The sequence below is a fragment of the Saccopteryx bilineata genome, chromosome 1, assembly GCF_036850765.1.
Source record: "Saccopteryx bilineata isolate mSacBil1 chromosome 1, mSacBil1_pri_phased_curated, whole genome shotgun sequence".
Taxonomy (NCBI): domain Eukaryota; kingdom Metazoa; phylum Chordata; class Mammalia; order Chiroptera; family Emballonuridae; genus Saccopteryx; species Saccopteryx bilineata.
In genome coordinates, this window is record NC_089490.1 from 114,745,362 (window position 1) to 114,768,908 (window position 23,547).

Consider the following 23,547-nt stretch of genomic DNA (forward strand, 5'->3'; position numbering starts at 1 on the left):
GAGAAGCAGATGGCGCCTCTCCTGTGTGCCCTGGCCGGGAATCGAACCCAGGACTTCTGCACGCCAGGCTGACATTCTACCACTGAGTCAACTGGCCAGGCCATGTCCCATGTTAAATGGACATAATAATAGTACCTATCTCATAGGATGCTTTGATATATTCATAACCCTTAAAACAGCATCTGGCACCAAGAAACTGCTCAATAAATAAAAAACAATTATCAATTTTTACCAAAGTTTATTTCAACTTAGTACAATTATAAATAGTGATTTGTAAACATGTTCCAGACACAAATCTTTGTGTGCTTCTTGCAATTTTAAGAAACATTCTAGAGATGAACCACCGACTGATGAGAGATGAGATGTATATTTTTTGGACTTAATGGAAAATACAAGAATGTATGAAAATATCCCTATAAGACTTTAAAAATTCTAAACATTTCTTATTATCAGTTGTTAATTTGAGATATGAAAAGAATTAGAATTAGAGTCTGACAATTTAGATGATGGGTCTAGTTTTATAGCTTGCTGGCTGAGTTGACTTAAAAGAATGAGTAAGCACATGGCCAGTAGGGCGCCGTGGGTAAAGCGCCGACCTGGAACACTGAGGTCGCTGGTTTGGAACCCTGGGCTCGCCCCGTCAAGGCACATACGAGGAGCAACTACTACCAGTGGATGCTTTCTGCTCCTCTTCTTTCTTTCCTCTCTCTGAAAAATCAGTAAATAAAATCTTTACAAAAAAGGAGTAAGCTATGTTGAGCTTCAGTTTATTCAGCTTTGTAAAGTTGTCAAATGTAAATAATAATTACTTTTATTTATCTATTTATTTATTTTTTGAGAGCATACTGCGCTTCAGGACCCGTTTACTGTGTTATCTCAAACCACACGGTAACTGTGTAAAGGAAATATTTTAAGCTTTACTTCGCGGGTGCATTTGCTGAGGCCCTGTATGTTAAATAACTTATCATTGATGACAGGCCTTTTCCTTTCACCCCTGAGATTTACTGTCTCCAAAAACTCTAAAGGATTGTAAATGTCGTTTCATTATTGTCATGAGGATTTTGTTAATATTCCTAACATGACTGACATTTCCAGGTGAAGACCACTAGGGGGCAGCAGAAAACTTTGTCACTTTTTTATACAAGGTGGCAGTGAGGAGGGAGAGAGAAAAGAAAAAAGAGAGAGAATACCAATAATAAATTGGGGTAATAAAAGGCCAAAGATCTAGTGTGTGAGTGTGCATATGTTTTTAAATTAAAATTAAAAAAATGTTTTCTGACAATGTTTAAAGCCATTAAAAATCATCTTTTGCCTTGAGGGCTATTTTATTAAAATTGTCATGAGATAATTTAATATTAGTCATTTAGAGCTTGGGGTTTACTTGGAATTATTATTTTCTTTTTTTTATTAATTTCAATGGGGTGACATTGATAAATCAGGGTACATATGTTCAGAGAAAACATCTCTAGGATATTTTGACATTTGATTATGCTGCATTCCTATCACCCAAAGTCCAATTGTCTTCCGTCACCTTCTAACTGGTTTTCTTTGTGCCCCTCCCCTCCCCTAACCCCCTCTCTCTCCTCCCCTCAACCCCGTAACCCTCACCCTTTTGTCCATGTCTCTGAGTCTCATTTTTATGTCCCACCTATGTATGGAATCATATAGTTCTTAGTTTTTTCTGATTTACTTATTTCGCTCAGTAAAATGTTATCAAGGTCCATCCATGTTGTTGTAAATGATCCGATGTCATCATTTCTTATGGCTGAGAAGTATTCCATAGTATACATGTACCAAAGCTTTTTAATCCACTCGTCCACTGACGGACACTTGGGCTGTTTCCAGATCTTCCCTATTTTGAACAATGCTGCCATGAACATGGGGGTGCATATTATTTTCTTGATTATACCCAATTCCTCAAAATGCAGCCTATTTGTGCTGTCTTGGTGAGTAAAAGGGGTATGGGTTTTAAAGTCACAGACTGCGTTGACACTTGGTCTCCATGACTTTCTAGCTTTTGTGAATTTGAACAAGTCATGTTATTTCTATATCTCACTTTCTTTATATGTAAAAGTGAGGGTGGTAAGAGTCACGTTTCAAGGCTGTGTTGACAATGAAATTGAAATACTCTATACATATCACGGAATGGATCTAAAACTACACTGTCTTGGAAGCAGATTGATTAGTGAATAGAACGTGGGTTTTTTAGAAAGACACCTCAGTCTGATTCTAATTTTATCACTTCATTAATGTTTTACCTTGGTCAAGGTAATAACCCTCTGTTCTTTGTTTTCCTAATGTCATTGACACTTAGCAGTTGCTCAGAAGTCATTAGCTCTCTTTACACTCTACTCAGATATTTAAAGACCAACAACTTATAGGGTGTTCAACAGAAAGAAAGTTAATTTTTATTAATTAAGAAAAAACTAAACATCTGTTTAAGAAAAAAATCTTGCTGGTTTTCTAGAATAAATTTTAGATACTCCAGACTAGCTTTCTAATGCCACTTTCAGAGTATGGGTTGAAGTAGTATCTAGAGGGCCTTGCCCAGGAGAGAACTATATTTTTTGCCACTAGCCTCTAGGTTTGGAAATGTCCCTTAATATCTCCTGTTTGTATCTTGTTGAACTTCTTTAACCTATGTAAATTTAATGGTGGTGTTTTACTATTCGAAGTCCTGGTGATCTAAAGAAAAATAGTTTGATAGAGAGCCTCCAATTTTTTAAACATATGTATACTGTTGTTGTTTTTATTTAATTTAATTAATTAGTTAATTTTTTTTTTGAGAGAGAGGGAGAGAAAGAGATCCAGGAAGAAAGAGAAGGAAGAAGAGAGTGAGAAGCATCAGTGATAGTTGCTTTACTTTAGTTGTGCATTGATTACTTCTTGTACATGCCTTCACCAGGAATTGAACCTTGGGCTCAAGCCTAGCCAGTAACCCCTTGCTCAAGCTGGTGACCTTGGGTTTAAGCCAGAGACCTTGGGCTCAATCTGGTGACCTTTTCACTCCAAGAAGCTTGGGATCAATTTTGCATGTAAACTGGTGAGTCCATGCTGACAAGTCTGCATTCAAGCCAGCGACCTTGGGATTTTGAACTGGCTACCTCTACACTCTAGGACTAGGTGGATACTCTATCCACTGTGCCACCACCGGTAACCCAGACACCCAAATATGATCTAATAGTTTTAACATTTTAACTTGTTGGTTCTCTTTTACCTTTAATACTTTTACAGAAGTGAGCAAAACTGCCTTAACTATGTTATATTTTTTATAACTTTTTATTTAGATAAAATTTTGAACTTACAAAAACATTGCAAGTTTATGTACCAGGAATATATATATTCAAGGAACTCACAAAAGCCCTGTCCACATTCATTGATTGCTTATACTTTCACTATTTACTAGACCATTACTTTCTTTCTCTTTTTTTTTTTTTTTTTTTTTTTTTTAAGTGAGAGTATGGGAGATACAGAGACAGACTTCTGTATGCACCCTGACTGGATCCACCGGGCAACCCTGTCTGAGGCCAATGCTTTGCCCATCTGGGGTCATGCTTCCAACCGAGCTAGTTTTAGCACATGAGGTGGAGGCTCCACAGAGTCAACCTCAGCTCTCATGGCCAATGTGCTCGAACCAATGGATCCATGACTATGGGAGGGGAAAAGAGAGAGAGAGTGAGAGAGAGAAGGGGAGAGGAGGAGGAGAAGTAGATGGTTGTCTCTTCTATGTACCCTGACTGGGAATCGAACCCCAGACTTCCACATGCAAGATTGACACTCTACCACTGAGTCAACCGGCCAGGACTCCATTACTCTTCCTTTTTTTTTGGAACCACTTGAGAGTAAGTTGCAGACATCATGTCTCTTGTTAAAAGATAAACTGAGACATATTAAAAATTTTGAGTTTATTTGAGCATAAATAATTTTAATTGAGTAGTATATACACTGATACTCATTGAATTCATACATTGATAATGAAGAAGCTGCAATAAGATTGCTTTGCGGTAGCCTAGCATAATTGATACGATTGCTTCATGGTAATTAAAAAAATTCCAAAAAATTTCCAATAAATTTATTGAAAAAAATCTGCATGTAAGTGAACCCATGTAGTTTAAATTCATGTTGTTCAAGGGTCAAATGTATTTGATGAGCTATCATGAAGCATTTGCCTTATCAAAAAAGCCTCGTTGGCTGTTGATGATTGGTTGTCCTTAGATTTTGATTTCTTAACCTTGAGGCCTTTATAGGCTTAAACTTTGGTTTGCTTTTGTAGGCTAACAGGTATTTAGAACCACTTCAGCCTAATTGCCTCCTTATTTTATTAATTTAACACCCATAATGGTGAAAAGTATTTTTCTTCTTCCCTTTCTGTGGTTTTGGCTGGCTTAATAATTAAATTGATATAAAACAGATTGACAGAAGAAAACAAATTTAATTTTGTATGTACAGAAACCCCATAAAAATGTGAGACCCAAAGACAGGCAACTGAAGCTTATATAACAAACTGAGCTAAGGAACAGAATAATGCTCTGGGGTCTTAAAGAGGAAAACAGCAATTCAGAGGAATATGAGAAGAAAAAATATTTGGTAATTAGATATTTGCCCTTCCATGCAAATCTTTCAGATTAAAAAAAAGTTATCTTTGGTAATATAACTCTTTTTCTGATACCAGCCCCCTATCTAAATTACCCTAGAACAGGGGTAGTCAACCTTTTTATACCTACCACCCATTTTTGTATCTCTGTTAATAGTAAAATTTTCTAACCACCCACCGGTTCCACAGTAATGGTGATTTATAAAGTAGGGAAGTAACTTTACTTTATAAAATTTATAAAGTAGAGTTACAGCAAGTTAAAGCATATAATAATAATTACTTACCAAATACTTTATGTCAGATTTTTGCTAAGTTTGGCAGAATAAATCTTTATAAAACAACTTACTATAGTTAAATCTATCTTTTCATTTATACTTTGGTTGCTCCACTACCACCCACCATGAAAGCTGGAATGTCCACTAGGGGGCAGTAGGGTCCAGGTTGACTACCACTGCTCCAGACAGTTAAGGGAGAGGTAAATGTTATTCCTGAGTCTGCTAGGTCTTGTTTGCCTTCAGCTCAAAATAATCCACGGGACAGAGTGACACATTTTGGGGTGGTGTATGCTGCTCCCCTTCACACTCTTCACCCTTCTATGCCTCAAAATTTATTTTCTAAAAACAAGAGTATTTTCCTACACAACCACAATCCAATTACCAATATCAAAATTTTAACATTTATATAATACTGTTATCTGATCCATAGTCTATATGCAAATTTTATCAACTGTTCCTGTGAAGTGCATTATAGCTCTTTTCTGGGATGACAATTTGCATTAGGTTGTTCAGTCTCTTTAGTCTTTAAATTGGAACATTTCCTTAGGATTCATTTTGCTTGTTGACCTTGACATTTTGGAAAATTATTGGCCAGTTATTTTGTAGAATAGCTGGGGTTTGTCTCTTATTTCCTGATGATTAAGCTCAGGTTTTGCAGACTCAGCAGGGAAGCTGGGGAAGGGATGTCCTACCATCCATTGTCATAAGCACTTTGCAGCCATTGCTTCAATATGAAACATGTTATCTAACTGTTCTCATGTCCATTTTTCCCTCTTAGCATAGGACCCTAGTGTTGGGAAAACTTACTTTCATCTTCTTCCACCCACTGTGAAAGTTCTCTTTAACATTCTTGACAGAGCAACTTGTGCTGTGTGCGTTTCTATGATATTGTGACTTAGAGGAAGCATATATTTGGTCTTGTCCGTGGTTCCTGGCACACAACTCCTAAAATTTTGTAATTTCTTGAGTGATATGAACTGTAGGGGAGTTATTGTTCTCATTTTCTCAAATAACACCAGAGCCATGAAGATGTAATGGATATCTTTTGTTATTTGTAACAAGCTCCTTTCAACCATACTTGAGTTTATGTTCAAGTATTGACATTTGGAAGCCCTTAAAGATGGTTGTGGGGGCAGGGGTTGGGGTGGGCATGGGGACCTAGCAGGTTATAGAATTGGAATTTACAGGCCCACCACCTCCAAGGAAGGGGGGTTGGAGGTTGAATCAATCACCAATGGCCAATGATTTAATTCATCATGCTTTTGTAATGAAACCTCTATAAACTCCACCAGGATTGAGTTTGGAGTTTCCAGATGGTGCACACATTCACAAGTCAGGACAGAAACTCCTGCAGTCAAGACCATTCTGGACCTTGGTCTACATACCTCTTCACCTGTCTGCTGACCTGTATCCTTTATAATAAATTCGTAAATGTAAGCAAATGTTTCTCTGAGTTCTGTGAGTCAGCAGATTAATCAAACCCAAAGAGGGGTTTGTAAGAACCTCTGATTTATAGCCAGTCATTCAGAAGTACAGATAACAGCATGGACTTGTGATTGGCATCTGAAATGGAATTGTAGGACACCCCGCTGATGTTACAGAATTGCTTGAAGTGTGGAAAACCCATACATCTGGTGTTAGAATTGAAGTTTTAGCATAGTATTGACAACAAGGAGATACATAAGAGGAGTGCTTTACAATCCCCACACCACAGTTTGCATTCAGTGTTTGTTGAATGAATAAAGGAATGAATGCTTTCAAACTTTCAGTAACTGGGTGTTCTCTATCACCCCAAGAAGTTGACATTTTCATTGGAAATGCAAATTAGAAAAGCTGGCATTTCCAACAGCATTTTAGTTATCTGTTAATTTCTTTCAAGGAACATGGAAGAATTAAAAAATAAGAAAATCAAAATAAAAGTAAATAAAGGAAGAAGGATGAAAAAAAGAAAAATTGTAACAGAAAAGAAGAGAGGCCCTGGCCGGTTGGCTCAGTGGTAGAGCGTCGGCCTGGCGTGCATAAGTCCCGGGTTCGATTCCCGGCCAGGGCACACAGGAGAGGCGCCCATCTGCTTCTCCACCCCTCCCCCTCTTCTTCCTCTCTGTCTCTCTCTTCCTCTCCTGCAGCCGAGGCTCCATTGGAGCAAAGATGGCCCGGGCGCTGGAGATGGCTCTGGTCGCGACAGAGCAACGCCCCGGAGGGGCAGAGCATCGCCCCCTGGTGGGCGTGCCGGGTGGATCCTGGTCGGGCGCATGCGGGAATCTGTCTGACTATCTCTCCCGGTTTCCAGCTTCAGAAAAATACAAAAAAAAAAAAAAAAAAAAAAAAAAAAAGGAAACAAATGAGCAAAAGATAACTTAAAACAACTTTTGAGGTGACGTCAGAGAAATGACATGAGAGATACTCCCAATCTCTCCCCTTGAAATTTCAACAACTAAAGGCAGAGAGAAAACCCCAGGAGCACCTGAAATAAACACTTATCAGATAAACGTATGATTTGGTGAGAAGAGGGGTGGAAGATAGAATTCGCTCACAGAGGAAAAATCCAGAGGACAGAGTTTTTCTCTTTCCTTACTGATCTGAGGGAGGGAGGCGCTTTTAGCATGGGTTTTGTTTCAGAGCAGGGAGAAATAGGGAGACTGAGAGGCAGAGGGGAAGGAGCTGAATTAAGGTGGATGCGCAACCAAGAGCAGGAACATGACTGGTTCAGGCATCTGCCTGCATCGCTGGGCTCCATCTGCGATCACAGGTGCTGCACACGCACATAGCCTGCAGCACGCACCCAAGATAGGCATGCGAATAGCCTGTGGAGATCGGCCTAATGGTGCTGAGGCGTGCTGCATCTGCCTGTGTGGCCCATGGACTTTGGCTTACGTGATGTGGAGGCATTCTTTTTTTTTTTTTTTTTTGGAGGCATTCTTGATCTGCAATCTGCACTCCACCCACCCTGATTCCTAAACTCGGGCACCACTTTTTGCACACAGCCCCTGCCCTGCCCAAGATTGTGCTTTGAATGGTATCAGAGGAAGGACGTGGCTGTCTCTCTCCCAATGCCTGAAGTCCTGCATTGCTCCCCTTGCTATGTGAACATTGGCGGTAGTGAATCCTCCACAGTTGAGTCTCTGAGCCGCAGAAGTGCTAGGCGTTTGATCCCCTGCTCTGTTGGGATGTGGGGAGAGGAACCTGGAGAACTGAGATAGCCACTGCTACAGCCATACAATTGCAAAGCCCTAACAACAAGCCCCTCCTACCAACATGACTGCAGCCGTGCCTACATCATTACAACAGCAATGCCTCAGCAGAGATCTGACCAAGAAACTCTCAGAGGCAAAACTTGTAGTACAGTACTACCTGCTGAAAAAGGGAAAAATTACTTCTCAAAACTGGAAAATACTTTTATTTTTGCTTTTTCTCATGTTTTCTTTCTTTTTTCTTCTTTCTCTTTTTACTGTTTGAACTTCATTATCCTTAGTTGTTATATTTTTTATTCTTATTTCTTGTGAGGATTTTATTTCTGACACTTTCTTTTTTACTTTTTTTCTCTATTTTTCTGTTTTCTGTTTTTCCTTTCTTCCAAACATCATTTTTCATCAACATTATTATATTTTGGACTCATACATTTCTTTGTGCCATTTTGCTTGTTTTAGACTTCTTTTTTTTCCTCTTTTTCATTATTTCTCAGTTTCTGCTCCTTTTCTCTGTAGTGTTTGTTCTACTTATCATTATTTATAGAATTTTTATTTGATCATCGTGTTTCTTCAAAATTTATTTTTATATATTTTTTAGTTATCTTTTGTCAGTGTTATTAAAAATACGCCTTTCAAATGTCATCAAGAAAAAAGAAATAAAATATCATGGATACACAAGACAGAGATGTAGCTCAGATAGATGATGAAAAATCTCCAGAAAACAATCTCAATTACATGGAAACCTTGGAGCTAAAAGACAGAGACTTCAAAATTGAAGTTCTAAAAATACTCAGTGAGATACAAGAAAACACTGAAAGACAATTTAGTGAGCTCAAAAAACAATTTAACACACAAAAAGAGCACTTCACCAAGGAAATTGAAACTATAAAAGAGAACCAAACAGAGATGAAAATCTCAATACATGAACTTAAAAATGAGGGAACAAGCTTAGCTAATAGAACAGGCTAGATAGAGGAGAGAATCAGTGACATTGAAAACAGGTAACTAGAGATACTACAAAGAGAAGAAGAGAATGATTCACAAGTTAAAAAAAATGAGAGAGCCCTATAAAAATTGTCTGATTCCATCAAAAAGAGCAATATAAAAATAATGGGTATATTAGAAGAAGAGGAGGGGGAAAGAAAATGGAAAACATATTCAAAAAAATAATTGATGAGAACTTCCCAAATCTGTGGAAAGAGTTAGAGCCTTGAATCCAAGAAGCAAACAGAACACCAAGTTACCTCAACCCAAACACACCTACTCCTAGTCACATCATAATGAAATAATCACAAATCAATGACAAAGAAAAAATCCTCAGGCAGCTAGGGAAAGAAGAATATGACATATAAAGGAAGGTCCATTAGCCTATCATCAAATTTCTCAGCAGAAAATCTACAAGCCAGCAGAGTGGGCCCCAACATTTAAAGTACTAAAACAGAGGAACTACCAGCCAAGAATACTATATCCATCAAAGCTATTCTTTAAATATAAAGGAGAAATAAAAACATTTATAGACAGAGAAGCTGAGGGACTTTATCACCAGAAAATCCCCACTTCAGGAAATATTAAAGGGTGTTATTTGAACAGATACAAAGAACAAAACAAGACAAAACTACAAGTAAAATCTCCAACAAGACCAAAATAAAAACAAATATAATCTGTGACAACAATAACATAAAATGGGAGAGGACAAAGATTAGCAGTAGCAAAGGAGAATGGAGTGCAGAAGCACTCATGAGTTAATGAACTCCAATGAATGTGATAATTTTTCTTTTAATTACCTAATGGTAACCACCCCTGAAAATACCACTACTAAAACATGTAGCTTAAAAAAAGAAGAAACAGAGGAAAGAAGTATGGAATACCACCAAACAAAAAACAAATGACAGAAAAACCAAAGAGAAGAACAAAACAAGACCAGAGCTATCAGAAAGCAATATATAAAATGATAATAGGAAACCCTCAAATGTCAATAATTACATTAAGTGTAAATGAATTAAATTCACCAATAAAGAGGCACAGAGTAGCAGAATGGATCAAAAAGCAAAACCGAACTGTATGCTATCCTCAAGAGACACATCTAAGCTACAAGGATAAAAATAGATTCAAACTGAAAGATTGGAAAATGACTCTCCAAGCAAATAATATCCAAAGAAAAGCAGGTGTAGCCTTACTCATATCTGACAATGCTGACTACAAGATAACAAAGGTAACCAGAGACAAAGATTGTCATTTCATAGTGATAAAGGGGATGTTGTATCATGAAGACATAACACTTCTTAATATAAAAGGTCTACTGGAAAGTTCTGTTTGTTTCTATTACAACAAGTTTCAACACATAAGCACATGTTTATCTGGCGCATGTGTGCCTCTCTATTTTTATCACTTAATGTATACATACTGATGTAGCAAATTAACTAAAACAAAGTTGATTCACGTTAGTCTTATGTGTGAAGTGATAGTGTACCCATGGCTACTGATAAAAATTCATTTACGCCACTGTAATTTTTATGAATTTCAACAAGGAAGAAATGCTACAGAAGCATGTCTGTCACATCCACCATATTCCCTGGACTTAGCACCTTCTGACTATCACTTGTTTTTGTCCTTACAAAATTTTTTGAAGGGCAAAAAAATTAAAAAATGAAGAAGATATCAAACAAGCACTGGTTCAATTTTTCACATCAAAAGATAAAACATTTTTCAAAAATGGGATATACAAATTGCCCTCATGCTCGCAAGAAATCATTAATAATAATGGCAATTATATTATTTAATAAAGTTTATTGACGGTAAGAAAAATTTGTATTTTGTTTTATTTCAAAAACGGACAGAACTTTTCGGTAGACCTTATATATGCACCAAACAAGGGAGCACCAAAATATATAAGACATCTACCAACTGATCTAAAAATAGAAACCAACAAAAATACAATCATACTTGAAGATATCAATACACCACTAGATTGTTCATCCAAACAGAAAATCCAAAAAGTTCATCCAAAAAGAAATATTAGCCTTAAATAAAACACTAGAACAAATGGATATAATAGACATCTACAGGACATTCTGTCCCAGAATGTCAGAGTATACATTTTTCTCTAGTATACATGAAACATTCTCAAAAATAGACCATATATTGGACCACAAAGCTAACATTAACAAATTCAGGAAGGTGTTGATATTATACCAAGCATATTCTCTGACCATTATGCTTTGAAACTAGAATTCAACTTCAAAAAAGAAGTAAAGAAACCCACAGAAATGTGGAACTTAAACAACATACTTCTAAAAACTGGGCCAAAGAAGAAATAAAAGCAAAGATCAAAAGATATATACAAATGAAAATAACAACATGATATATCAAAATCTCTGGGATGCACCAAAAGCTGTAATAAAAGGGAAGTTTATATTATTACAGGCTTATATCAAAAAATAAAAGAGAGCCCAAGTAAGCAACATAATCTCACATCTTAAGGAACTGGAAAAAGAAGAACAAAGGCAACCCAAAACCAACAGAAGAAAAAAAAATTAGAGCAGAAATAAATGAAATAGAGAACAGAAAAACTATATAAAAAATTAATACACAAAGAGCTGGTTCTTTTAAAAGATCAACAAAATTGACAAATGCTTGGTAAGACTCACCAAGGAAAAAAGAGAAAAGGACTTATATAAACAAAACCAGAAATGATAGAGGAGGAATTACAACAGATATCATAGATATACAAAGGATCGTTGTAGAATAATATGAAAAACTATATGCCACCAAAGTCAACAATCTAGAAGAAATGGATAAATCCCTAGATCTATACAATCTCCCTAGACTGAATCACGAAGAAGTAGAAAGTCTAAATAGACCAGGGGTCGGGAACCTTTTTGGCTGAGAGAGCCATGAACGTCACATTTTTTAAAATGTAATTCCATGAGAGCCATACAACAACCCGTGTACATTACGCATTATCCAATAAAAATTTGGTGTTGTCCCAGAGGACAGCTGTGATTGGCTCCAGCCACCTGCAACCATGATCATGAGCAGTAGTAAATGAATGGATTGTAATACATGAGAATGTTTTATATTTTTAACTTTATTTTTTTATTTTAATTTATTCATTTTAGAGAGGAGAGAGAGGATAGAGAGAGACAGAAGGGGGGGAGGAGCTGGAAGCATCAACTCCCATATGTGCCTTGACTAGGCAAGCCTGGGTTTTGAACCGGCGACCTCAGCATTTCCAGATTGACGCTTTATCCACTGCACCACCACAGGTCAGGCTAACTTTTTTTTAAATTAAAGATTTGTCTGCGAGCCAGATGCAGCCATCAAAAGAGCCACATCTGGCTCGCAAGCCATAGGTTCTCAACCCCTGAAATAGACCCATAAGCAGGGAGGAAATAGAAACAACCATCAAAAACTTTCCCCAAAATAAAAGTCCGAGGCCAGATGGCTACACTATTGAATTCTACCAAACATTCAAGGAATGTTTGGTTCCTATCCTTCTCAGTCTTCCAAACAATTGAAGAAGAAGCAATATATCCAAACACATTTTATGAGGCCAACATAACCTTCGTATCAAAATCTGGCAAGAACAATACAAAAAAAGAAAACTACAGACCAATATCTCTAATGAATACAGATGCAAAAATCCGAAACAAAATACTAGCAAATCAAATACAACAACCCATAAAAAAATAATACATCATGATCAAGTGGACTTCATCTCAGAAACACAAGGATTGTTCAACATATGTAAAACAATTAATGCAATACACTGTATCAACAAAGCAAAGAACAAAAATCATATGATCCTATCAATAGATGCAGAAAGAGCATCAGAAAAAATACATCATTTTATGTTTAAAACACTCAATAAAATGGGTATAGAAGGAAAATACCTCAACATAATAAAGGCCATATATGACAAATCATCAGCTAACATCATACTAAATGGTAAAAAACTGAAAACTTTTTCTCTAAAATCAGAAACAAGACAAGGTTGCCCACTGTCTCCACTCCTATTCAGTATGGTGCTGGAAGTTCTAGCCAGGGCAATAAGACAAGAGAAAGAAATAAAAGGCATTCATATCAGAAAATAAAAAGTAAAGGTTTCACTTTTTGCAATGAGATGATTCTGTATATCAGAAACCCCAAAGACTTTACAGACAGACTATTAGAAAAAAATAAACCAGTACAGTAAAGAAACAGGATACATAATTAATATACAGAAATCTATTGCTTTCATATACACCAACAATGAAACTTTGAAAAATGAACTAAAAAATAGAATCTCTTTTACAGTTGCAACAAAAAGGAAAATACCTAGGAATAAACATAACAAAGAACGTAAAGAATTTATACACTGAAAATTACAAAGCATTATTTAAAAAACCCGAAAAAGACACAATGAATTAGAAAAATATCTCATGTTCTTAGGAAGAATAAATATAGTTAAAATGGGCCTGACCTGTGGTGGCGCAGTGAATAAAGCGTCGACCTGGAAATGCTGAGGTTGCCGGTTTGAAACCCTGGGCTTGCCTGGTCAAGGCGCATATGGGAGTTGATGCTTCCAGCTCCTCCCCCCCTTCTCTCTCTCTCTCTCTCTCTCTCTCTCTCTCTCTCTGTTTCTTCCTCTCCTCTCTAAAATGAATAAATAAAAACAAACAAAAAAAAACTAAGCTTTAAAAAAATATATTAAAAAAATATATAGAGCCCTGGCCAGTTGGCTCAGCGGTAGAGCGTCGGCCTAGCGTGCGGAGTACCGGGGTTTGATTCCCGGCCAGGGCACATAGGAGAAGCGCCCATTTGCTTCTCCACCCCTCCGCCGCGCTTTCCTCTCTGTCTCTCTCTTCCCCTCCTGCAGCCAAGGCTCCGTTGGAGCAAAGATGGCCCGGGCGCTGGGGATGGCTCTGTGGCCTCTGCCTCAGGCGCTAGAGTGGCTCTGGTCGCAACATGGCGACGCCCAGGATGGGCAGAGCATCGCCCCCTGGTGGGCAGAGCGTCGCCCCTGGTGGGCGTGCCGGGTGGATCCCGGTCGGGCGCATGCGGGAGTCTGTCTGACTGTCTCTCCCCGTTTCCAGCTTCAGAAAAATGCGAAGAAAAAAAAAATATATATATATAGTTAAAATGGCCATATTACCCAAAGCAGTATACAAATTTAATGCAATTCTCATCAAAATTCCAATGTCATTTTTTAAAGAAATGGAACAAAAATTCATCAGGTTTATATGGAACCATAAAAAACCCCAAATAACCAAAGTAATCCTGAGGAAAAAAATGAGCTGGAAGCATTACAATACCTGACTTCAAACTATATTACAGAGCCATGATAATCAAAACAGCATGGTATTGGCAGAAAAATAGACACTCAGACCAATAGAACAGAATCAAGAGCCCAGAAATAAAACCACATATATACGGTCAAATCAACTTTGATAGAGAAGTGAATAACTCACAATGGAGAAAAGGAAGCCTCTTCAATAAATGGTGCTGAGAAAATTAAAAAGCCACATGCAAGAGAATGAAACTTGACTACACTTTGCCTCCTTGCACAAAAATTAATTCAAAATGGATTAAAGACCTAAATATAAGATCTAAAACTATAAATTATATAAAAGAAAACATAGGTATTAAGCTCGTAAACCTTAGTCGTAGAGAACAATTTATGAATTTGACCCCAAAGGCAAGGGAAGTAAAGGTAAAAATAAATGAATGGGACTAGATCAGACTAAGAAGCTTCTGCACAGCAAAAGAAACTGACAACAAAACAAACAGCCAACTAAATGGAAGACGATATTTTCAAACAACAGCTCAGATAAGGAACTAATATCCAAAATATATAAAAAACTCACAAAACTCAACAATAAACAAGCAAACAATCCAATAAAAAAATGAGGGGAGGACATGAACAGACACTTCTACCAAGAAGAAATACAAATGGCCAATAGATATATGAAAAGATGCTCATTTTCACTAGCTATTAGAAAAATGCAAATCAAAATTACAATGAGATACCACCTCACACCTGTTAGATTAGCTATTATCAACGAGACAGGTAATAACAAGTGTTGCAGAGGCTGTGGAGAAAAAGGAACCCTTTTCCCACCATTCACTGTTGGTGGGAATGTAAATTAGTACAACCATTATGGAAGAAAGTATGGTGGTTCCTCAAAAAATTAAGAATAGAATTACCATATGACCCAGCAATCTTTCTACTGGGTATATACCCCCAAGCTCAAAACATTGGTATGTAAAGACATCCCCATGTTCATCACAGCTTTATTCACAGTAGGCAAGACATGGAAACAACTAAAATGCCCTTCAGTAGAGGATCGAATAGAGAAGATGTGGTACATATATATTATGGAATACTACTCAGCCATAAGAAATGATGCATAGTATCATTTACAACATGGATGGACCTTGACAACATTATACTGAGTGAAATAAGTAAATCAGAAAAGGCTAAGAACTATATGATTCCATACATAGGTAGGACATAAAAATGAGACTCATGGGCATAAATAGGAGTGCAGTGGTTACCAGGAGGAGGGGGAAAAGGGAGGGAGATGGGAGAATAGGAAGGATATAAAGAGAGACAAATATAAGGTGACGAAGGATGATTTGACTTTGGGTGATGGGTACACAACATAATGGACTGTCTAAATGATGTGGAGATATTTGTCCAAAATCTATGTAGTCTAGTTGACAAATATCACCCTGTTAAATTTAATCATCTAAATAAAAAGAAAAATAAATAAATAAAATAAAATAAATTTTTTGAGGTAACATTTTATTCAGGTGCTGTAATCTTACCCACCTTTTCCTTTGCCAATACATATACCTCATCTTTGAGGATGAAGCAACGTATGGAAGACTGATGACTAGGAAGCTTAGAGCAGGGGTAGAAGGCAGAAAGGGTCCAGACTGGATGATGGGGAAGAATTCCTGGTGGCTCAGAAAAAAATGTGAAACTCAGGCTCACATGCAAGGTGTAGGTTCAAGAACTACAGCTGAGTTTGTCCACAGTTTTGGGTACACAATGAGCAGTGAGAGATCCAATGTAACTCTGGGAGCATTTCAATGCTCTGAGGTATCAGAGTGATTGAGAATACCAGGCAAGGTAGTAGCCATCCATTCATGCATCTGTTTATAACATGTTTTCTGAACTCTGTGTGATGCCTGAGGGATTCAGCAGTGACCAACCAGATGTCGTCCTAGCTCTCAAGGAACTTAGACTTATGCAAATTTGAAGGTCAGTTCATAGGTAACAGAGACTTCACAGTTAGGAAGAGATTCAGGCAAAAAGCTCCATTTCCCTAAAGAGACAGAAAACAAAAAGAGAATATTAGTCAGATTAGTTGGCTAGAGCATGAAGATTAGACTTCAGTCATAGTCTCAAGAACACCAACTTTTAATAGAGAACCCTTAAAATTTTGAAGACAGTCGGGATTGCAAGTACTATACATTAATTGTATTTCTAGGGAAGGGTCTGTGATTCCACTTATATTCTGAAAGCCAGTTGTTGGAAGGGGAGAGCAGCAACTAAAGCAGGGGTTGGGAAACTTTTTGGCTGAGAGAGCCATTAATGCCACATATTTTAAAATGTAATTCCGTGAGAGCCATACAATGACCCCTGTGTACGTTATGCATTATCCAATAAAAATTTGATGTTGTCCCGGAGGACAGCTGTGATTGGCTCCAGCCACCCACAACCATGAACATGAGCGGTAGGAAATGAATGGATTGTAATACATGAGAATGTTTTATATTTTTAACGTTATTATTCTTTTTTATTAAAGATTTGTCTGTGAGCCAGATGCAGCCATCAAAAGAGCCACATCTGGCTCACAAGCCATAGGTTCCCAACCCCTGAACTAAAGGGACCTGTACCCAACACTTGGACACTGGGTTCCAGGGAAATGAGCTGGATTGGGCTTTTCAGAAGTGGAATGTGGGGGCCCATATGTGGGAAGATGAACATGGCAGAAATGGGAGTGGAAACAAGGAAAGAGCAGTGTCATTACAGGAGCAGCCTGGCAGTGTTATTGTAGTGAGCTTCTGACAATTCTATTTCAGGGTTTTAAACATGATGTATGAGATAATTTAGTATTTTAGGGGCAAGTGTTCATGAGAGAAGAGTTTTCTATTGAACTTGTGTTCCTGTATTTTCTGTACTGTTCCACTTAGGCCCATGTTTGGATTGACATTCTGGTTGTTCCTCATGTGCCTTGAGCTTGCTGAGTAGACTGAGGTTTCCAAACAACAACAGCAACCCTCTGCACTCCATGGATTAGCAGTTGTAAACTCAGTTTCACACGTGTCAGCCCCTAGACTCCATTGAAATTAAGACACTTCCCTTTTGGTATAATGGTTTTCCATTCCATCTTCTTTGCTTTACACAGTTCCACTTTGTTCACTAAGGTATAACGAGCTGGAGGGCTTTTACCAGATTTGTATCTATACCCTGTGTGGTCAGCTCCTTCCACTTATTTTCTACATGATGTGTCTCTAATCCTCAGGAGGGTGTAATTCAGGGAGCACGAGCTTTACTTTCCTCCTGATGGTCCTAGTGATGTAGTGCTTCCTGTGGCTCAGAAGTCTGCCTCTTGAAGGTTTCTTTTAACTTATTATCTTATCAGTGATAATGGATTTTATCCCATATCTTGTTTCTTTGGCATCGCAAACTACTCCCTAAAAATGTAATTAACTTCCACTTTCCTCAGTCCTGACTGTGTCTTAAAGAATTTGTAGCTTTGCCTTCTACTAAAAATTGATGATCTTTTTCCTTCACCCAGGTATTGTCTCTCTGAGAAGTGAGGTGAAGTTTGGGTTCACTGTCCATTGCTGTTCCTTTAGGGGTGGGAAGGGTGAGCTCTCTTTTCATGGATGGTGGTGAGGACAGGAATAAGCCATGCTACAGCAATTCTTTCTCCTAGGCCCTATGAATATGTGAAGTCAAATCCATTTCACCAATTTAAAGAAAAACTTTCATCATCCTTGACAAATTAATATTTTACTCATAAACATAATATTGGTCTTATTCTATAAAATTCATAATTCTGGCTTTATGTTAACAGAATTTTCACTTTTCCCTTACTACAATTTTTTTTACACCTACCAACAATGAAAGGTGCAAACAGATCCACAATTTCTCTAATTGTTACTCTATTTTATTTTTCATTGACCAGAGGGGAAAATGTTTCAGTCTGTTTTACCCCAAATGTAACAACTCTTCAAATAACACATATTATTACATCAGTCTCATTTAATCCCAATTTTTTCACTGTTGTTTGGAATAATCTCTGATCTGTTATGGCCAACTCTCTCACTTTTCTAATATTTAAAGATGCTGTTCTGTTTCTTCAAGTTTTCCCTTTCCACACTCAACATTCTGACTCAGCTGTTCCTCAGACTCTCTATCATCCTGGCTGTCTTCCTTATTCTGAATTCCAGTAAGTCAATGACCCTTGCGAAGTACAGCACAAGACACCACACACGTGTCTAATCAAGGAGACTGAGTGAGGCTTCTTTTGTTCTGAATGCTTTCCTTCCACTGACATAAAGGAAGGTAAAGCAGATTTCGGGGGGCAATTATATCATTTTTTTGAGTTACTGAATTCATACCTATTAGAAATCATCAGTCATTCCCACATAAATTTCTATTATTAAGTCAAATATCACCAGTCCTATGCACCTGTCCATTTGAATTAGATTTGGCAAGCTCAATTTTAGGACCTTACTTTTATGCATACTTATCCTCTTTATTTTAACCTGTCAATGACTTCATAAATCCTACTTATGATATAAATCTTATGAATTTGAAGTTCGGATCAAACCAATACTTAAGTAACAGTTTGCGAGTGTAATCTTTGTGAGCGTGGAAGCCCTGTCTTTTGTCCACTGCTTGCCAAATATTATGCTATGCATCTTCTAATTTATTTTTACTTAATCCTCCCAATAATTTGTGAGTGTCTATAATAGTCTTTTTTTATAACTGACGAGCACATTGATAGCACTGGGGAACAAAATGTTTGTTGCATCCACAAAAATACCTGTTCTTACCTAATTCCAGTGTGCTGATCTCAAATCTGACATTAGTTTTTCTCTGTAAGCTACAGTTCTTTTGCAATTCAAGATTTTAGGTTTTCATCTTATTGTAAAATTTTCAACATTTAGTTTAACATAATGAAGTAGAATGTCTACTTGGGCATCATCTTTGTGAAAATATAATAATTTATATAATGCAGTAAATACACTAAAAGATATGATTGCATCAGAATTTGTATACAATTTTGAAATAGAACATATTAAAACACTTACTTTAATCATAAAATTTGTGCAGAACTTATTTAAATTCTATTCAGGCAAAAATTTGCATTTGTAGCTCTTTCGTTTGTGTACTTGTTGAGGCCAATTTCGTTTGATGCTCCAGCAGTAGTCTGCTCATCACTAATAGATCCAAGATTTTTAGGAAACTTATCAAGGTGACTGTTCAGGAAGTGAATCTTTTTTTTTTTTGTATTTTTCTGAAGCTAGAAACGGGGAGAGACAGTCAGACAGACTCCCGCATGCGCCCGACTGAGATCCACCCGGCACGCCCACCAGGGGGCGACGCTCTGCCCACCAGGGGGCGATGCTCTGCCCCTCCGGGACGTGGCTCTGCCGCAACCAGAGCCACTCTAGCACCTGGGGCAGAGGCCACAGAGCCATCCCCAGCGCCCGGGCCATCTTTGCTCCAATGGAGCCTTGGCTGCGGGAGGGGAAGAGAGAGACAGAGAGGAAGGAGGGGGTGGGGGTGGAGAAGCAAATGGGCGCTTCTCCTATGTGCCCTGGCCGGGAATCGAACCCGGGTCCCCTGCACGCCAGGCCAACGCTCTACCGCTGAGCCAACCGGCCAGGGCCAGGAAGTGAATCTTAATGCTCATGTTACATCCAATGTCGTGGAAAGCCAACAGCATCTTTTGAACCAGAAGTTCATAATTTTTTTCTGCTTTTTTGTTGCCAAGGAAGTTCTTTGTAACTGTCACAAAAGACTGCCATGCTGCTTCCTCCTCCTTATTCATCTTCCTGGCAAATTCTTTGTCACATACGAGGGTTCAAATTTGAGGTTCATTGAATACACCTGCTTTTATCTTCTCAAAAGACAAGGCAGGAAAAGCAGAAATAATATGTTGAAAGCCTTCACTTTCTCTATTCAAAGCCTGAACAAACTGCTTCATTAAGCCAAGTTTGATGTGAAGTGGGGGAAAAATGATCCTGTCTGAATTAACTACAGGTTCCTTCACAATATTTTGCATCCCTACTTCCAGAGCTTCATGTTTCGGCCACTCCTTCTGTGTTCATTGTTTCTCCCGAGCTCGGCTGTCCCACAAACACGGAAAGCAAGGATACTTCGTGAAACCTTTCTGTTGTCCTAGCAGGAAATTTACCATTTTAAGATCCACACAAATGATCCAGTTATGCTCTTTATACTTCAGAAAGTCGAGGACAATTTTTATGTCATTATAATCTTCTCGCAGATGAGTTGAATAACCAGTTCGAACCGCTGCATAAACATTACCGTTGTGTAGGAAAACACTTTTCAGTCTCTGTTTAGAGCTGTCAAGAAATAGCCACCATTCTGTTGGACTGTGAGTTGTAACACCTAGCTGGCTGAGAAGACTACTGATATAACAGTAAACAAAGTGTCTTTGGAAAAAAAGTCCACAAAAATTTGTTCACGCTTCCTGAAATGGGATATTTTAGCTGTCCAGTGAAGTACATTCTTTTCTTGAAGCCTGAAGTCTAATAACTCAGCTACTTTCTTTGATAGCCCCAAATCTCTTACTAAGTCATTCAATTTGGGTTGGCTAAACTGCTGAGGGGTTAATGACTGCTTGGCATCAGAAGAAGATCCTTCAGATTCTACAACCATTTCCTCATGGATCTTATCAAAATACACTTGATCACCATGTTCACATTCTTCATCCTTAGAGGAAATAAAACCGTTGAAAACTGGAACCGGGAGTGTCTCAGAGTGTGGGATAGGTCATATTGCTGAAGGAGTATTAGGATATGCAATCATATGCCATTTTTTCCTGCCGATGCAGGATGTATGGATCAGACAGAAATAACAGTCACTGCTGTGGTCCTTAGGTTCACGCCAAACCATGGGAATATCAAAAGACATTCCTTTGCATTTCCCTTTTGTCCAGTCATGAAGCATTTCCTCACAATTATGACACACAAATGAGGAGCCCAATTCTTGTTTTGATCACCAATGGGAACTTGAAAATAGGCAATATATGCATGTGTTACAAATGATGAAATATTGCGCCTTTGATGTTGAAGTGTGTAACAGCCACATATATAAGGTCTACCGGAAAGTTCTGTCGTTTTTGGAATAAAACAAAATAAAAATTTTTCTTACTGTCAATAAACTTTATTAATTTCCACACCAATATTATCTTCCAAATATGGTCCAAAATGGTTTGCTGAGCTGAATTAAGCCTTTCTGCGATCTCTGATGTTGTCAGAAAAGGATCTTGCTCCAACATGGTCTTAACAACATCATCATTGATCAGAGGTGGTCGCCCAGAACATGGCTTATCAGAAAGGTCGAAATCACCTGTTTCAAATTTTTTGAACCATCTTCTGCATGTCCTAACAGAAACTGTACCTTCACCAAACACTTTCAATAGATTTCTACATGCTTCTGTAGCATTTCTTTTTTGTTGAAATTTGTAAAAATTACAGTGGTGTAAATGAACTTTATCAATAGCCATGGGTACACTATTGCTTCACACATAAGACTAATGTGAATCAACTTTGTTTTAGTTAATTTGCTACATTAGTAGGTATACATTAAGTGATAAAAATAGAGAGGCACACATGCGCCAAATAAACATGTGCTTACGTGTCAAAACTTGTTGTGATAGAAATGGACAGAACTTTCCGGTGGACCTTATATAGCAGAAGGTGTCAGGACTATTCTTATATTTACGCCTACTGGAAGGAGCCATGATTCAATCTCAAAATAAGAGGGTGTTATTATCAGATAATAATTTTTTACATTTAAAAACAACTATAATTATGTAAAAGTGATTTTTGTAAAACATTAATTGACTTGTGGTTATGTTCAATCCAAGAGTTGTTGCCCTTTAACTCCAATTTAAAAACCAATACATGCCATTAACTATAAGAAAAAGAAATTAAAATTGTATAAAAACTAGAGCATGCACCAAAAAAAAGATTTCAGATTTGGAGTCAGCGATGCAGAAATATATAGAAACAGTTCTAAAACCTCATGCAACAGAAAATGAAAAAAAAAATTGTTCCCCAGTGTAATGTGTCTTGTCCAACACTACTCAGTTAGTACAAAGCAAACAGAAGATTTAAATCAGATCTTTGACATCCAGTCAATCAACCATTGCACTAAACTGAACTATATTGGAAAATTGAAGGTGATGCTCTAAACAAGAGGTAGTCAACTTTTTATACCTACCAACCACTTCTGTATCTCTGTTAGTAGTAAAATTTTCTAACCGCCCACCGGTTCCACAGTAATAGTGATTTATAAAGTAGGAAAGTAACTTTACTTTATAAAATTTATAAAGCAGAGTTATAGCAAGTTAAAGCATATAATAATAATTACTTACTAAGTTCTTTATGTCAGATTTTTGCTAAGTTTGGCAGAATAAATCTTTATAAAACACCTTACTGTAGTTAAATCTATCTTTTTATTTATACTTTGGTTGCTCCACTACCACCCACCATGAAAGCTGAAATGCCCACTAGTGGGCGGTGGGACCAGGTTGACTAATATTGCTCTAAACCAATAAAACTACCTCTTTAAATTAATTGAATACTTCCTATACTTTGTATATAAACATATAAGTACTATATGTGTTTAATTCCCCTAACCATCATGTTTGGTAATAGTATTATCATTAATCACAATTTCCTGATGAACTTTGTTTTAAAGTAACTGAAGTCACTTTCCACATTCCTTCCTATTTTTATATCTCTTGTTCTCCAGATCTCTTGTTGGGCTGACGGGAGTGAAGCGACATTTGATGCTGTTGTCCTCACTTTCCTGACTGACTTGGGTTTATGACCCCTGCACTTGCATCTACTGTCCTGAATGGTTGCACAGCCTTATGTTTTCCTTATCTAGAAGATTTTTGTATGTTTGATTTTTGTCCTTATGAAACAATAGTATTCAGTGGCTCCTTACTGACCCAGTGTATTTCTCTGAACTTGACATGGTTTGTCAAGTTCACAAATCCTGATCTGTAGGATTTGTGATTCTCTGATCCAGTCTAGATGAATTCTAGGTGCAGTTTTAATATCTCTTGGCCAGCCTTATAGTCTTAAGTTCTCAATAGTATTATCTTTCAAATCCCTACATGATCAAAAAACACAGTGTTTTAGAGACAAGCAGATGTGGGCTTCCCTCCTGGTTCTATTCTTTCTAGTCTAACAACACTAAGCATATATTTTTCACCTTTTCTGA

The 23,547-nt window shown here is 37.5% G+C and overlaps 1 protein-coding gene across 2 annotated transcripts in view; it reads right to left on the reverse strand.

Annotated features, from left to right (window-relative positions):
• Nucleotides 1–23,547, reverse strand: part of ART4 (ADP-ribosyltransferase 4 (inactive) (Dombrock blood group)) — a 46,418-nt gene that overhangs the window by 12,191 nt on the left and 10,680 nt on the right. Inside the window, exon 1 of one of the 2 annotated variants that reach the window (XM_066253212.1) lies at nt 15,871–15,921. The exons of the other annotated variant lie outside the window; for it this stretch is intronic. Coding sequence (XP_066109309.1) covers nt 15,871–15,899 — 29 coding nt within the window. The 5' untranslated portion in view covers nt 15,900–15,921. Of the gene's footprint in view, nt 1–15,870; nt 15,922–23,547 lie in introns of those variants that run through there. 2 annotated transcript variants of the gene reach the window in all.